The sequence below is a fragment of the Sander vitreus genome, chromosome 12 (assembly GCF_031162955.1).
Source record: "Sander vitreus isolate 19-12246 chromosome 12, sanVit1, whole genome shotgun sequence".
Classification (NCBI taxonomy): Eukaryota; Metazoa; Chordata; class Actinopteri; order Perciformes; family Percidae; genus Sander; species Sander vitreus.
This window is the reverse complement of record NC_135866.1, coordinates 2,590,679-2,608,418: the sequence shown is the minus strand read 5'-3', so window position 1 is coordinate 2,608,418 and position 17,740 is coordinate 2,590,679. Positions and strand designations below refer to the sequence as shown.

Genomic DNA, 17,740 nt, shown 5'->3' with positions numbered 1-17,740 from the left:
TCCTTTTAATCCGTTTCCTCTCTCTGTCCAGTTCGGAGGAGCTCAGTCCAAACCAGAGTTCACCGTGGATCTGCGCGGCGGCTCGGTGGAATGGGCTTCCAAGGACAAGTCCAGCAAGAAGCACGTTGTAGAGGTGGGAGACATAGCTGGCTTGTTTTCAATCTGTATTTGTGTTTTTCAAAGAAATAACTAAAGAAAGCACTGAAAAGTCTCAAACACAAACGTTCCACTTCTGGGATTGCTCCGGTGCCGCAGGAAATTCCGCCAGATGCATGTCTTTTCGCCGATGTCCGTTTCCTTTCCCTTTCTTTGTGATGTAATTCTAACCTCTGGTGGATTTGTGAGGACTATGGTTAACTGCTCCTCAGATCTCTGCAGGGTAAATCCAGACAGCTAGCTAGACTATCTGTCCAATCTGAGTTTTCTGTTGCACGACTAAAACTACTTTTGAATGTACACATGTTCCACCAAAACAAGTTCCTCCCCAAGGCTGTTCTGCAGAGGCACCGTTCCTCCATCTGGCGCTTAGCACCGCCCACGATGATTGTGATTGGTTTAAAGAAATGCCAATAAACCAGAGCACGTTTTTCTCCCATCCAGAAATGCTGTGTGGACTAGCCAGACCTTCCTCCGCAGCGCTGTGGAGGAAGGTCTGGTGATGCGAGACTACAACACCTTTCCAAAATTTTAAAGAGCTCCTATTATGCTTTTTTGGAATTTTCCTGTCCGTTAGTGTGTTATATAGTTGTTTATGTACGTAATAGATGTATAAAGTACAAAATCCCATTTCACTCCAAATGGAGCTTTCTCTCCCACGGACAGCACTTTTTCCACACTGCCTGAAACGCCTCGCCCACATTCCTGTTTGAAATTCCTCCATTAGTGATGTCACTGATTAAGAAAGCCGGCCCTGTTTTTCCATATGTGCTGCCCATTGGTGCTGCCTGAGCAAGCACAGCCTGCCCAGTGGCTTGTTTGAATTTAGTTGACCAATCACAACAGAGTTGGCCAGCTGACCAATCAGACTGGGCTTTTCAGGAAGGCGGGCCAAGATCTCAGACAGACTGTTTCAGGTGGAGGCACTGCAGTAATGGGCAGTGTGAGAAACGCAAGCAAAGCATGTAAACCTATTCTTGGAGACCCCAAGAGTACAAATATGATGCTGAAAATGAGTATAATAGGGGCTCTTTAAGGAGTTTAATTCCAAAGCACTCCATATTAAAGATGCCTCTTCCTTTGTGTCTCTGTCCTGGCTGCAGGTGAAGACTCGGCAGGGCACAGAGCTGCTGATCCAGTCAGACAACGACGGCGTTGTCAGCGACTGGTACAGAGCACTGCAGGACACCATCAGCACCCATGTGAGCACCCTACACCTTCATCCTGTCCCAAAACCTCTTCCTCAATGGTTATGCGTGTTCTTTTTCAAAAGACACTCTACTAAAACACTTGGATTAAAAGTAAACATTTATAGAAAGCCACTTAACTCACTATGAACATTAAGACTGAAGCAGAAATACGATTTGAAAAATTGTAAAATAATGAGAATTATTATCAATTAATATTACTAGTTTGAAAAATAACTAGTTGAGTCAACTCAACAGATCAAGTTTGTAGTTGTCTGCCCTGAGAGTCCAAAGGTTCAGCAGATAGAGGTTTTTACAATGTGTGTGTGTGTGTGTGTGTGTGTGTGTGTGTGTGTGTGTGTGTGTGTGTGTGTGTTAGGCCTGGGAGTCTGATGAGGCCATTGAAGAGGACCTGCCGGAGTCGCCCGGTGCGGAGAAACATGACAAGGAGAAAGACAACCGAGACTCAAAGAAAGGTCGAGGTCTGTGTTCTGTCTAATGGTGTTGAACAAATGTTTGCTGTATTGAACAAGTATAGGACTATATAAACATGTCTGTAAAACTGATCATCAAAGTTACAGATTTGATAGTTGAATTAATTGGAGGAAAGCAAATATGATAGCAGGACAGTAGGACTGCACCATATGAGGAAAATATCAAATTGTGATTATTTTGACTGATATTGCGATTGTGATATGATTCACGATATTGTAGGGAATTGTCATTTTTGTATCATTATTCTCATTTTCATTCCAAAAAAAAATAAAATATATATATATTAAATTTTTTTGCATATATTATATATATATATATATTAATTGTGCAGCCCTATAGGACAGTTGAGAAACTGAACGCCCGGTATACATGACTCAAAAATGAAAGTGTCATACGCCATGTGTCCCACCTTTGCTCTATAAAGCAACTGCGTATCAGTCTCAATTCCTCAAAGCATCATGGCGGTCAGTGTGTTGAGACGAGTGGTGGACAACATGTCCCATCTGTCCTCCGCAGCCATGAAGACCTCCACCAGCATGGACAACTCGGACAACAAGAAGACCAAACACAAGCTGAAGAAGTTCCTGACCCGCCGCCCCACCCTGCAGGCCGTCCGAGACAAGGGCTACATCAAAGGTACCTCGATGCTGTACATTTGTGGTATAAGCTGCTGGGTTTTAACCACAAAAAGGTTACCATCAGACCACCATGACTGGTTACCATCATTGCATTCCTTTTGCATATTTTCATTTATACTTGTACATTTTCTGTCATCTATCTGTATTGCGATATATGTAAATAGTTTCTTGACACTGATACCAAAACAGTATACATAAATAGTATTAAGAGTTTTTTAAACATAAATCAATTTACTTTACCTTAATTATAACCTATTTGGATATTTCATGTATCCTCCAACGAACGAGATTGCCCACAGGAATCATGTATAATTAGTTATTTTTATATGTATTTGTTGCAGGAGGTTTTCAGCCTACAAGTCATTAAAGAGCCCACAGAGGAAAAAGCCATCCTCTCTTTTATCGCTAATAGAAAGTAATAAGGCACAGGGAGGTAAAAAAAAAAAACTGCATACTGCAAGTAAACAAGGACTTTGGACTGTTTTATGACTACGGTTGTGTCTCTGCGTGTCTTCAGATCAGGTGTTCGGCTGCAGTCTGTCCAGTTTGTGTCAGAGGGACAACGTCACAGTGCCCACCTTTGTCAAGATGTGCATCGACCACGTGGAGAACAACGGTGAGTTCAGATGTGTCCCCCCGTACCAGACCTGAGTTAGAAGAAAAGGATTCTGGTGTCTTTTTTTAATGCGCCTGTCATAAAAGAAGGGTGGCTTTACTTCCTCGTGATAACACGGGGTGTGCACAGTCACTGTTCTCTTCTGATGCTCTAAGCAAATCACAACAAACCACAGAAACTCATTTGCATTACTGATAGAGCTGTAACAACTCCAAATGTTGCTGTGCAATGAATTGTCTCGGAAATTAACGATATAATTGTCTCTTTCAGTCAAATTTAAAAAATATTCATTTATGTATTACTTTTTCAGACAAATTAAAGTTGTGAATAAATTCCAGGGTACATCTTTTGGTTATATCCCTGTCATGTGACCCAGACATAGACTGTTAATATTAATGGACAAAGCATCCGGTTCGGCGAAGTGCTGCAAACGTGGAAGTGCCTTAAACCTGCTTTCTATCTGAAGTCCAGCAGGGGGAGACTCCTTAAACCTGCTTTCTCTATAACGTCCAGCAGGGGGGGACTCCTTAAACCTGCTTTCTATCTGAAGTCCAGCAGGGGGGGACTCCTTAAACCTGCTTTCTATCTGACTTCCAGCAGGGGGAGACTCCTTAAACCTGCTTTCTATCTGACTTCCAGCAGGGGGAGACTCCTTAAACCTGCTTTCTATCTGACTTCCAGCAGGGGGAGACTCCTTAAACCTGCTTTCTATCTGAAGTCCAGCAGGGGGAGACTCCTTAAACCTGCTTTCTATCTGAAGTCCAGCAGGGGGAGACTCTTTAAACCTGCTTTCTATCTGAAGTCCAGCAGGGGGAGACTCCTTAAACCTGCTTTCTATCTGAAGTCCAGCAGGGGGAGACTCCTTAAACCTGCTTTCTATCTGAAGTCCAGCAGGGGGAGACTCCTTAAACCTGCTTTCTATCTGAAGTCCAGCAGGGGGAGACTCCTTAAACCTGCTTTCTATCTGAAGTCCAGCAGGGGGCGACACGTGCGGTTGCAAAAAGAGTTTGGTTTCTGTAGAAGTCTCTGAGAAAGTGACCCACTTCTCTCTTGATTTATTACCTCAGTAAACATTTCCATAATGAGTTCATGGCCTCAATCGCTAGTTTTAAGTCTTCTGCAACACAGAATGATGTTCATTTTTTGAATAATGGTCTCGCTGATTTTAAAATCGACAATAAAGCAGGGGGTGTTTTAGGGCGTGGCTATGATGTGATTGACAGTTCGCTGCCTGTCTTTTATGTAATATAACTATTAGACTAAGATATATTTAGCGAAGCTAAATCTTATCTTGAATTATGTTGGCTAGCTTTCAGCAGCAGTTGCATCCAGATTGCCGGTGAAAGTGTGTAACGTACCGTAGAGTGTAAGCAGCGTTGCCAACTCTCAGCTAACGTCACAGTCAAGATAGCGGCCAACAGTCTATGGCTCCTCCCTCACTCCTCCCTCTCGTCTCAAATCGTCACATCCGCAACCAGCAAACTCATAGCAGATGTCCACAAACCAATGGGCGACGTCACACACGTTCTGTCCACTAATATTTACAGTCTATGGACCCAGATAATGTAATGACACAGGGACACAGCCTATGAAGTAAACCACCTTAGCTAATGTTAGCAATCCATTGCGGTTAAATAAAGAATTGGCGATTATGGGAAAAAAAATTGTGATAAGACAGTTGTGTAATAATTGTTGCAGGCCTAATTACTGAGCTGATTAATGGTTTCCTCCCATGATCCCCTGCAGGTCTGTGTATAGACGGGCTGTACAGAGTTAGTGGGAACTTGGCTATCATACAAAAACTACGCTTTGCTGTCAATCACGGTAAGTTACTGCGAGAAAACAACATGGAGAATAACGTGAAATGGTTATTTAGAAATATTCTGGCAGTTTTTTTTGTTTCTTTTCTTTGGTCACGTTAGACTTTCTACGTGTTTTAAGTCTTTCTGACTGAAGGGTTTTTGTGTGTGTGTCCAGATGAGAAGATCAACCTGACGGACGACAAGTGGGAGGACATCCACGTGACCACTGGAGCATTGAAGATGTACTTCAGAGAGCTGCCCGAGCCTCTCTTCACCTACGCTCTCTTCCATGACTTTGTCAGCGCCATCAGTACGTGTTACACACAGCTGTACCACAAATGTCTGTATTTCTTCATGCATTCACTCACACTCTGAAGGGAGTGTACTGTCGGTTACTAAGCCTCTTTACTTCAGGGAATGTGCTGCTGCAAAACCCCAAACCCCACCCTGTTGCTGAATTCTTCTTGTCCTGGACCTCAGCTCAATAAGCGTTACTTCCCCAGGAGTTCCTTGTGGAGCGATTTTGTTATTTGTAATTTGTTGATTTTGGGCTAACCTGAATAACTTAAACTGAAAGCAGGGAGATGTCCAATAGTGAGGCATTTGATTTGAGCTTTTATTTTATTTGTATTGTCCAGTTGGGAATTCAAATGAAATGACTTTGTTTGGAAAACCTCATGGAAACTTTAATGGACCACTGAAGACCCCAGACCCCACTTAACCCTTGTAAGGTGTTCAAGTCTGTGGGACCCGTTTTCAATGTTTGCTAAAAGAAAAAATATTCCATTTATTATTTCTTCTAACTCAAACTCACTGGCCTTGGCTCATTTTCTGTGAAGAACATAAAAAATAACTTATTTTCAATGACTGCACATGGTACACGATCATATGATCATAAATGTGATCTCACAGGGGTACATGGCAAATATGAACCAAACATGATGTATATATCATTAGTAACTGAGCTTAAGTAAACATCTATATTTTTACATAAATTGTTATGGCTGTATTGATTTCAAAGCCTAATAATGTGGTGGGTCCACCAGACCCCTACAAACACCTTACAATAAACCACTTACTTTGGGATTAACCACTAGCATCAATCACTTTATCCAACATTGCACCAGTGAAGTAATACAAGGATGCATGGAACTCTTTCAGTGTTTCCTTTAAGATTTTTTTTACCAGTGGGGGCAGGTCTGTCTGAACAACCCCCCCCCCCACATGTATTATGTCGGCAGGATCATTTAAAAGGCAACCGCGACTACGTTGTGCGTCTGCCCTATTTCTGATACCGTGGCGGCAGAAATTTTGCCGTGGCGGGCCGCCACTACAAAATCATCAGAGGAAACGTTGTCTTTGCTGAATCCAGATTGTTCAGTCCGACTTTGATGAATGTTTTATGTTTTTGTTGTGCAGAGGTCCCAGACTACAAGCAGCGAGTTCAGTCCATCAAAGATCTGATCAAACAGCTGCCCAAACCCAACCACGACACCATGCAGGCCCTCTTCAAACACCTCCGCAAGTAAGACGAGACTCGTTTTCACTCGGAACACAATATTCGATTACAAAAATAACATCATAATAATAATACATAGGTACCATTTCAACACATGAAAACAATGTACACACGTTTCACATTCCATTGTAATACATTTCCAATCTCATTCTGCAAATAACACCGCATTATGGAGCCGATTGACACACAGTAGAGCAGGGGTCAAGGACCCCTTAGCTGAAAAACTGTTGGTATATTCATATATTTATACATCATGTTTTAATGTTTATATGTGGCACAGTGAATCCTTAAGCTTAACTGTACCTTATGGCTACTTTAGCTGTAGGCCATTAAGCCTATCATCAATGTTGCATAGCCTACATAAAAAACAATATCTTTAATAATATGTTGGATTCATGTTGATGTATATTTTCTGACATTTTATGAGGATGGATGGATAATTAATTTTTTTTTTTTTTTTTTTAAACTATCCAAATAATTTGCCGGCCCCCCTCTGCAGCAACTCTGAGGACCCCCTAGGGGGCCTGGACCCCCTGTTGAAGATCTCTGCAGTAGAGTGTTACTGTGTGTGTCTCTCACACTGTGTCTCCCTCTGCCTTGTTCCTCCAGGGTGATCGACCACGGGGAGGAGAACCGGATGACCACCCAGAGCGTGGCCATCGTGTTCGGCCCCACGCTGCTGCGGCCTGAAACGGAGACCTGGAACATTGCGGTCCACATGGTCTACCAGAACCAGATAGTGGAGCTCATACTGCTGGAGTACGAGAATATTTTCGGCAGGTAGAAAGAGATGCCGGAGGATGAGCCTCTTTTCTTCTTCCACTCTCTCTCCCTCCCAACGCAGAGCTCTTCCTAACCCAGCACGGCCCTGCCAAAGACAGCCTGGCCTGGCCTGGCTTGGCTTGGCTTGGCTCGGCCCGGCCCGGGCCAGCTTCTCTTCATCTCAAACCAACCTGCGGTCTCTGGCTTCTCCAATCGTACAACCTCCGGACCAAAGCTACGCCAAATGTGTCCAGAACCAAAACGTAGATGTAACTAACTAGCGACCAAAACATGTTTTAGACTCTTTGCACTTTTTCAGCATCTCATTTTCTCCTGCAGCTGCATTTGTGCCACTTTACTGCAAAGGCGACATTCTCCTGTTCCTACACTGGATTCCTAAAACTAATACACAGTTCCAAATAAGCCTCTGCTACTGCACAGACTCCCTGAGACCAAAGCAGAAGAAGAGTGGGCCTCTGTTACAGAGGAAGCGTCAGTATTGGAGGTTGGAGAATGTACTGTACTGTATGTCCTATATGTACCTACTGTATATGACCCTGTAAAGACTCATCACTCCTGTATGAACCACACTGGGAACCAACAGAAGTAACCAAACTACTGTGCTTGGCTTTAGACGTTTAGACACTAAGAGAAGAAAGTAGAAGGAGGGATGAAATGGAGGTTTTTTTTATTTAGGAATTCTATGACAATTTGCTGTCCTTTCCGTACTGCTCTCCATCTCTCTCTGAATACTTCTTCCTTTTCTTCCTGTAATCCTGAAATACCGGACCAGGGTCCTCTGAACACGTAAGAGGTTTCAGTCTGTAATATATCTGCACGTCACCTTCTCCATTCGGCTTTAAGAACAAATCAGCTCGCAGCGGTCAGAACTTGAAAAAAAGCAAATGGTACTCTGCTTTGTCTTTCCTCGACTCATGGATATTAAATGTGAAGGCAAGCGGCCTTTAAACATGACTCCGTTGATAAATTGTGTACAGTGTTTATGCGTGTGGATGAGGGTGAGGTAGATGGATGAATGGATTTAATGACAATTTATTGTACAAATGGTAAATATAAAGTACGTATGCCTGGAATGTTAAAAAAAAAAAATGATACAAGGGGAGAAATCACTATTCCGTGATCATTGTGTAACCAACAGATAAAATAAAGTTATGAACTGGGGATGTGGAGGTTTACCTGTGTGTCAGATGAATGAAAGATGGTTGAATGTAACTTTGGCTTTATCAAACTGGAATAAAGACCTCTAATAAGAGATATTTCCAAAGGAGATATTCTTTATGTTGTTTTTATACTTGTGCTACAGTGGCTTCATGTTTTTCAGTGTAAAGATCAAGGATGTGACACCGCCAGGATTCAAGTTCTGATCACGTTTTCTGCATCCATTTCCAGTATTAAACTCCATTTAAAGCTCATCATTTAAAACAAACTGAACAAGCTGCTGTTATATAACATTATATTATGAGTAGGGCTGCACAATTAATCAAATTTTAATCACGATTTTGGCTTCCCACGATCAAATTCACGTGATCGAGCGATATTTAAAATGCTTCATTCCGTTCAGAGAACGCTCTATCAAAGTAGTTTTTTTCCAAAGCTCCGTAAACCTCTCTCTGATCACGTGCCTCCATGAGCCAATCAGAGTGGTTCCCTCCACCGCGCAGTTAAGTTTGGATGTAGACAGTCTCAGAGGACAGAGTAACGTGAGGAAAACTCCACAACAGATAGCAGTCGGTCATATTCACTCTTATGACTTAACCTCAGATGTTTAGCGAGGTTTCTAGTGTTACCACTGTATTTCACTGTCTTTCCACACACATCGTCACTGCTGTCTTTACAGCTAAAATACAGCCAGACATGACTCCTCTCGTCTTCGTAGCGGGAAATTAAAGAAGGGCTGCTGCAGCGGCCAGCTCCGTCACAGAGCCGCAGTGCACACACAACTGACCGGCGGAAGGAGAAGTAGTTCCTTCCCCTAACCGGATATAATTAGACTTTTCTGGCGACAACAAGTTACTTATGATAACATAAACACTCACTCCAAATTACTGAGTTTAAATATCGATCTTTTTATATGAGAATTGATACTAGAGCAGGAGACGACGGGATTGTAAATATTGATACTTTAGTATCGATCCGCACATCACTAGCTCATAGATTTAGCGGCAGACTGTTGTAATCCTCTAACAGTGAAATACAGTCACACTACACCTTTTAGCTGTCAGCATTTTAGCCGTGTTTAATCCAGTTACTACTGTAGCTAACGGTAGGCTAACGGTAGCTGCTGTGTAACGTGTTATTAGTGTTAACTAGCGTGACATGCAGCGGTGTTTCTGTTGCCTCGAACGTCTGTTTTGGAGCATCAGAGAGCAGCGCAGACATTTAAGTGGCACCGTAATCCGCGTTGCTATTTCGTCCGGTAGATACCGGGCACCGGTGCCCTATTGGCACCAGATTTTAACATGCGCCGTTAACGTGAACAGAAAATTGCATTGCCTGTTTCTTTTCACGGCAAACGCGCATGTTTGGAAAGTGGTCGTACAACAGCTGAAATGGCATACTCCTTACATAGTATACTTGTACTTCACTTCATAGTATCCTTCAACAAAGGAGGAATGTAGCACAATATTGATGTGAAAGCAGTTGTAATTAGCCTATGTGACAATAAAATTGTCTTGTTTTGGTTAAAATCAACAAATAATCGTGATAATTAATCGTGATCAATATATTGATCAAAATAATCGTGATTATCATTTTGGCCATAATCGTGCAGCCCTAATTATGAGTCTGTCCAGATGAAGACAGCCGAGTGTCCAGCTGAGTTTAGTTTAGTTTAGTTTCAGGGCCTCGTGAAACTTGAGAATGTCTTCCATGGAGTCAGCCTTCACTGTGTGCTCTACAAAATGACGGACTCCTCTCTCTAAAGCACCATAGTACCGCTTCACCTCCTGCAGCTCAGACTGCAGTCTGTTCTCCACCTTTTGGCGCTCCTGTTGAGCTTCACTCAGCTGCTTCTCGTACTTTGACTCCACAGATTTGATGCTTTCCTCCAGTTTCTTGTCGTAGAACTCTCGGAGCTCTTTCTCTCTCTTAAGCAGCATCTTGGACACCTCCTCGTAGGTGTAGTTGGAGTAAAACTGTCCTCCGTTGGCAGCGACCATCTCCTCCACCTTCTCCAGCAGGCCCAGCACCTGTCCGCGATCGTTGGCTTTGAGGTTGTTGAAGACGTGGTAGCGGTTCGCCACCTTCTTCAGGATCGTCTGCAGCTCGGGTGCAGCCTTCTCCACCAGCTGTTTGAAGTCTGACGTGACTCGGTCTCCGTACGTGAAGAGGACGATGGTGTACTTCCAGGCATTCTCTCCAAAGATCTCCTCCACCTTCCCGACGGCGTCTCTTTCCTCTGCTGTGAAAGGCCCCAGCTTGATGACCAGCAGGATGGCGTGGGGCCCTGGGGCCGACATGTTGATGCATTTGGCGATCTCTCGCTTTACATATTCATCCTCCTGCGAAGTGTCGAAGAGGCCGGGAGTGTCGATGATGGTCACCTGCCTGTTGCACACCTCACCTGTCTGCTTACAGCACTGTTTAGTGACTGAGGAGAGAAAACAGAGTTACTCAACGTGTGCTCTGTATTACAGTCAGAATCAGAGTAGGGTCAGCGCTAAAACTGTGTACTGAACTCTCCAACACATCCTCTGAGTAGTAGTAGCAGACGCTAACATGCTAACACATGCTAAACTAGCTAGTAGCCAGCTAGCTAGTAGCCAGGTGCACTCACTGGCTATACTTGACACTGATTGGTTTGTAGACGGACGCGCGTCCTATGTCGGCGTGTTTTCAAGTCAGCGGTTTGCCTTCTTTCGTAGTTTTAATGACTGATGGAAAATGAACAGATTTATTTTGTTGCCGTTATAATAATATTAGTTTGGCATTACTGCCAGCAGCACCGAATGTAAGCCTTGTGTTGTCTTCCCGTCGAAGACTTTTGGTAACACTTTACTTGAAGGTACCTACATAAAAGTGACATGAACGTGTCATAAACATTATAAACAAGTCAAACGTTTATGACAACGTGTAGCATAAGTGTCATTGGGTTTTTGTCATGACAAGTTATTGTTAGGGTTAGAGTTCATGTGTTCATGACAGTGTCATGTGTTCATGACAGTGTCATGCCACTCCTATGTAGATACCTTCAAGTAAAGTGTTTCCAACTTTTTGTGTTTCTGGCTCAAATTTAAAAATGAAAACTGTAAGACACTTTTGTCACTTTTTTCAACTTTTTGTCACTTTCCCGATGTCTTAGTCGATTTTTCTTTCCAACATTTGTTGTGTCACTTTTTAAACATTCTTTTAACAATTACTTTCTTCAAATGCTATAAAATTGGATGAAAGTAGTGAACTGATCATTTAGGGCCTTTCATTCAGACTTTTCAGTTTGGTCCGGACCAAAATTGCAGATGAGAAAGGTGCCTCGGACCACGGTCCGGATCAAAAGAGGTGGTCTCGGTCCATGGTCCGGTTCGTTTATAGTGTGAAAGCATTTTTTGGATGGTTCGGACTTTCGGACCAAATACAGGAAGCTCTGGCAGGCTCTCCTTGTGTTACAAGACCGGGGAAGCTCCTTTAAGGAATAGCTCGGTGCTTAGTGTGTAGGCAGCAGTCAGTAGGAGAGAGCAGCAGTCAGTAGGGGAGAGCAGCAGTCAGTAGAGGAGAGCAGCAGTCAGTAGGAGAGCAGCAGTCAGTAGGAGAGAGCAGCAGTCAGTAGGAGAGAGCAGCAGTCAGTAGGGAGAGCAGCAGTCAGTAGGAGAGACCAGCAGTCAGTAGAGGAGAGCAGCAGTCAGTAGGGGAGAGCAGCAGTCAGTAGAGGAGAGCAGCAGTCAGTAGGGGAGAGCAGCAGTCAGTAGGAGAGCAGCAGTCAGTAGAGGAGAGCAGCAGTCAGTAGGAGAGAGCAGCAGTCAGTAGAGGAGAGCAGCAGTCAGTAGAGGAGAGCAGCAGTCAGTAGAGGAGAGCAGCAGTCAGTAGGGAGAGAGCAGCAGTCAGTAGGAGAGAGCAGCAGTCAGTAGAGGAGAGCAGCAGTCAGTAGGGGAGAGCAGCAGTCAGTTGAAAAAACTCTGACCCAGAGAGAGGATACGAGAGGACGAGGAAGCCCGTCTACAAACCAATCAATTCTAAGTATCTGGAGACGCAGCTCACGTATGTGATGACGGCAGGATGTAGTTTTGTCACGTAGAGATCTTTAGTGCGCTTGCATAACTGCAGTGTGAAACCAAAACTTACCGGATCAAATGTTACAATGTAACAAAAACATGAACCTTGGTTCGGACTTTCAGGTGTGAAAACGCCCTTAGTTTACTTGTGAAGAGTGTTGTACGGAACCACCAATGTTATTATTATTTTTTTTTTGACAATTTGGTTGAAAGAAACCCAAATTTCTGACCCGAGGACAACAGGAGGGTTAAGCAAAATACTCAAGACTAGTTTGAATTTGCCAAATGGACGCCGACAGCCGGCCAGAACCTCCAGTAATCTGTCTGAAAGTCCAATGGAGTGTCCATGTCATCGGAGCACTCAAAAGCGAGTGACGTCGTTGCGGTGCACAAGCGTTCCCAAGCACCTATATAGACATTTGACTTCACGTTGCAACGGCGCCGACCACAACAACTGTGATTGGTCCGCTTGGTTGTGGCTTGGTAACTCTGAGTTGAGCCTAAGTACTGCTGTAAATCAGTACTTACTGACTTCCTGTGGTCAGCGGGAAGATCACACTGGAAAACCAATCGTCTAGTAGAAGGAAGTTCATTTTTTTTCTGCGTTTGTCTTACCTGACAGACGGCTGACATCTGCAGTGAAGGTCGGTCCTCCCAGTATGGTGTTTCCGCTGGAGCTCTTCCCTGATCCAGTCCTCCCAACAACAACCAGTCTCACCTCTGACACTGGAACACAGAGAAGAAAAGACTGGCTTTATTCAGCCAGCTGGTTGTTTTGAACTTGGAGGAAATGTAATGATTGAAGCTACAGACATAAACCAGAATTCACAATGACAAACATCATGACAGAAAATCTCAATGAGTCACAGTTTCTGGTAAACAGTTTGAATCATCAGAACAAAAATGAACGTATAAAACAAATATCTGTTTCTTTGATAGATGACCAGCAATGTTTGTTCTGCCTCTGATAGAGAATTCATTTTTATAAAGTCTTTTATTCATCTTATTCAACCTTTTATGCTCCCCATATTATTCAGCTCATTTCCTTGTAGCAATGTCTTAATATAATTTAACCTTAAGGCTCTCTATATGCACATTTAACAATCTGCGTTTCTATGCTTATTATACGCACAATACGATATATGTTTCTCTGAGTGTCAGCTGCTCTTCTCGGAGACAGTAAGTGTCTCACTGCAGCAAATCATGGGTTGTAAACATCTTTAGGGCCGAGGTCACTACATGTCCTCCAGACGCCCGCACTTTGCCCTGGTTCCCCTAGAATAGACAACACAAAAGCATTCCTATGTATCAACAACTGTGAATCTGTGCGTGTTTTGAATAAATACGACTCTCTTGCAGAGAAACATTTGAAGTTCCCTGAGAGCAATGCTGGAGAAAGGTTGCTCACGTGCTTTCTTCCCCTTTGCAAATGTCTATTAACTGCTCATTGCCGTCTGAGTCTCGTTTTCTTGCTTGACCGTCTTTGATTTAATAAGTTAAAGTGTCCTGAACCTGACATTTTCTGGTGCCGAAACCCGGGAGTCAACAGCTGAGGAGTCCAGGACCGCGCTCGATCAAGGCCTGAGAATCTGTCGACAGCCGTCCACCCCTTCGCGGGACGGGGCCCTAGGTTGGTCCGGCGCTGCCCTGCGCCCCTCGGTGACGACTCCCACGGTCAAGGAGTGAACAGACACGGGTGAGTGATGCAGTTTTGAGTTTCTGAGTGGGCACAGCGTCTACTGCAGAAAAAGTGCACAGTGGCCTGGGGCCAGTTATTGCTAGCTAAATTGAAAGTATCATTGATGTTTATTCTTACTGTCTGGGACTATTATTGAGTAATATTTCTGTTTGCCTGGGGCCAGATAAAAAGCTCATAGTAAGGCTATCATTGATGTTTATTTTCTGTCTGGGACAAAGCTAAGCAAATAACGGGGAAATATCATTTGATATTTTCTATCTGTCTGGGACAGAACCGAGCGACACAATTCTCCCCGAGCGGGGAGACGGTAGATGTGTTTTGAAGCCGTTCTGAGTATTTTCAGAAGTCTGGCTGGGTGTTTTTGTGTTTCACTGATAATTGCTGTTTGTGTTTTGCTGAGTTTGCTGAAGTTTGCTGTTGTGTGTTTTTTGCTGTTTTGCTATGTTGTGTTGCTAAATAGCGGGTTATTGTATAATTTGTGGCTGGTTTGTTTTGTTTGTTAATTGTCTGAAAACAATACGGTTGTTGCTGCAAAGCGGGTTATTGTATTTAATTACTTTGTCTGAAACAATAAGGTTGTTGCGGGTTATGTTATTTGATATTTGTCTTAAAGCAACAAGACTGTAGCTGCATAGCGGTTTAATTGTGGCTATTTGTGGGTTTTTTGGTGAGAAAAAGGAACACAGGTTGGTGCAGCGCAGTTGTTGTTTTTGTTTATTGTGGGATTTGTGAGTTGTGAAATAAAGGAAGAGAGATGGGTCAGAATCAGAGTGTCACCATTCCTAAAGATGTGAAATTCATGAAAAGAGCCTTCCCGGGAAGCGTACAATTTGTGAATGAATGGGTGAAAAAATATGGTTTTGATGGAAAGCTTAGGTTAGCTTCTGTGACTGGTTTACTAGAGCGATTGTATGTTGAGGAAAGAGTGACAGTCAAGGAGAAAAAGAGAAGGAGAATACAGCGTGAGCTGCATGCAGCAGGAATGTGGAAAGAGCAGGCAGTCAAAAGAGAGGCAGAGATTGAGAGAAAGAAAAGAGAGAAAGAATTAAAAAAGGGTCCAGTTGCAGAATTTACTAAGGCAGACAAAGGTCCAGATATAGAATGTGCTGTAGCGGCTCTAACAATACATCCAGATGATGAGACTGGACCACGAAGACGAAAAAAGCCCCCGCAACAGCCCCCACAGCCCCTCCTCCCTGCACCTCAGCCTGAGGAGGCACCCCCACCCACACCGAGTGTGGCACTCCCATCTGCGCAGGATTAGACCGGAAGAGAGACAAAGAGAGGGAAATGCCTACAGGGGTCACACCCATTCGAAATCATACACATGGATTTCATTGAACTAAACCGAAGTGGTACTTACAAGTACTGTTTAGTCCTGGTAGATTCCTTCTCTAAATGGGTAATAATAGCACCCTCACGAAAAGCAGACGCCATCACTGTAGCCAAAGCACTCGCTAAAACAGTAATTCCACAGTATGGCATCCCAAGAATCATTTGGAGTGATAATGGTCCACATTTTGTAAATGAGACAGTGACACTGCTAGGATAGCACCTAGGCATAGCACTAAGACGACACTGTTCCTACCGGCCCCAGAGCGCAGGGTTGGTTGAACGAACGAATGGGACAGTAAAAAATAGGCTAAAGAAAACTATGGAACAGACAGGAAAGCCATGGCCAGAGTGTTTTCCCCTCGACAGGGCTGACGCCTTTTGAAATGGTTCATGGCAGGCCATTTGTGTTACCGTTGTGGGATGGCGTCCCCTGGGCAGAGAAAAGTGATGACCCAGGGGCCCTCTTGGCAGAGTGGATGTGCAAAGTGTTTAGAGATAGGCAGATTACATGCACTTTGAACGCTCCTATCTCTCCCTCCCTGTCTCCCCAGGTGCGGAGACTGCAACCAGGTGACCAAGTGCTGATAAAAGTGATAAAGAGGAAGTGCTGGTCATCACCAAAGTGGGAGGGGCCATACACTGTGCTCATCACCACGCCCACAGCAGTAAAGATCGCAGAACGATCACGTGGATACACCAAAGTCACTGTAAAAAGATCATTCCATTCCCGCACTCCCGACTAGACTGGAGATCGGACGGTATCAAAACCTTGTCCGCTGAAGAAACCATCTGTGACTATAGACTCTATACTCCAGCTATGGGTGCTCATAAGGGATGGGCCTTTTCTGTCCTGCTGGCCCTCTGCATGTCGCCGACAGCGGCCCAGTGGCCACAACAAAGGGACGGAAACCAGCACTCTGTGCCTCGTGGTGTGCTCAATGACGAGGCTATGTGGGACTACAAAGTGATTTACAATTCCTCTTACGATTTGAACTTATGGTATCATTATGCTAAATACGTAGCCAGATCCAGAAACAACACCAATTGTTATGTGTACACCCACATGCCAATAGCCGCCAATAACCCGTACGTAGTTCCGAAACCCGCCAACACCAGCACCATCTTCCCACACGCACTACCCTCTGCCTTATCACCTCAACTGATGAACATGTCCGTGAATTGGCAAATGCCCCCCACCAGTTAATGTATCTAAATTAGATTTCTCCCAGTTCATGGGACCCCCGCACAACGAGACGTCACATAGTCCCCTCTATGGTCCTGTCCATATACCCCCAGGTGCTAAATATACTTGCTATGAGAATCATGTCTACATAAACACGGTAGACCCGGTACAAATGGGAGAAGTCTCCCGAGTGCATTGCGCTGTGGTGCACACCCCCCTGTACACCGCTGCCCAATGGCACGCTGAACACAACCCAGGCAACTCCGGGTACGACTTGTGTACCCTATTTCCAAGCCCCTGATGCACTGGGTGTAAATGGCCAGCTAGGTTTCAATTGGCTGTGTGGCTCCTATATGTTTCTAGATTTACCGATGGGATGGGAGGGTCGTTGCGCTCCAGTAGAACCAGCAGATCACTCGTACATGGTGACGCTTCACCACCTCTCACGCGCCAAACGCAATGTTTTTGAACATCATGATAGCATATGGGGAACAGACGTCCCCAACGATCATAAATTGTGGACCGATGGCCAGAAGGTCGTACATGCACTTTTCCCGTGGTTAGGGGTGGGTAAAGTTGAGCTAAGAATGGAAACGTTCAGTTTCCGAGTGGGACTGTTCATGAATTCTACCATAACAGCCCTGTCAAAAATACGCCAAGAGCTCACCGCCTTACGACTGGTTGTCCTACAAAATAGGCTAGTGTTGGATCAATTGACGGCGGCACAGGGTGGTGTATGCACACTGATTGGTGCTACTTGTTGCACGTTTATCCCAGATAATGACAAAGATGCAGGAATTATTCAGCAAGCCATCCTCAATTTAACTGCCCTTAGAGATGCTGCTGAGGCAGATAATGTGGACAAAGGAGATTTCCTCTCCTGGTTGACTTCAGGACCATGGTATGGGTTATTGCTTAAAATTGTTACTCCCCTTGTGACAGTGCTGGTAATAATCTTCATAGTGCTAGGATGTGTAATGCCTTGTGTCCACACACTGATACAACAAACTATGTCTCAAGCATTGACCAACTATGCACATGTTCAATACCAACAGCTCTCTGCCACTACTGACCAGTATAAATGTGGCCCCATGCAAATCAATGATGTGTTAAACCACCTGTA

The 17,740-nt window shown here is 44.2% G+C and overlaps 2 protein-coding genes across 20 annotated transcripts in view; one reads left to right on the top strand and one right to left on the bottom strand.

Moving 5' to 3' along the window:
• Positions 1–8,463, top strand: part of LOC144526098 (rho GTPase-activating protein 12-like) — an 80,803-nt gene extending 72,340 nt beyond the window's left edge. For 18 of the 19 annotated variants that reach the window (XM_078263295.1, XM_078263294.1, XM_078263293.1 and 15 more), the window contains 9 exons: positions 32–133; positions 1,260–1,358; positions 1,723–1,825; positions 2,355–2,474; positions 2,994–3,092; positions 4,839–4,916; positions 5,070–5,204; positions 6,314–6,419; positions 7,023–8,463. In XM_078263295.1, coding sequence (XP_078119421.1) covers positions 32–133; positions 1,260–1,358; positions 1,723–1,825; positions 2,355–2,474; positions 2,994–3,092; positions 4,839–4,916; positions 5,070–5,204; positions 6,314–6,419; positions 7,023–7,197 — 1,017 coding nt within the window. In that variant the 3' untranslated portion in view covers positions 7,198–8,463. The remainder of the gene's footprint in view (positions 1–31; positions 134–1,259; positions 1,359–1,722; positions 1,826–2,354; positions 2,475–2,993; positions 3,093–4,838; positions 4,917–5,069; positions 5,205–6,313; positions 6,420–7,022) is intronic. The other variant, XM_078263296.1, reaches the window with a different exon arrangement.
• Positions 8,213–17,740, bottom strand: part of LOC144526102 (GTPase IMAP family member 7-like) — a 12,631-nt gene continuing 3,103 nt past the window's right edge. Inside the window, exons 3-4 of the mRNA XM_078263318.1 lie at positions 13,016–13,126; positions 8,213–10,785 (exon numbers count right to left, since the gene is read on the bottom strand). Coding sequence (XP_078119444.1) covers positions 10,022–10,785; positions 13,016–13,126 — 875 coding nt within the window. The 3' untranslated portion in view covers positions 8,213–10,021. The remainder of the gene's footprint in view (positions 10,786–13,015; positions 13,127–17,740) is intronic.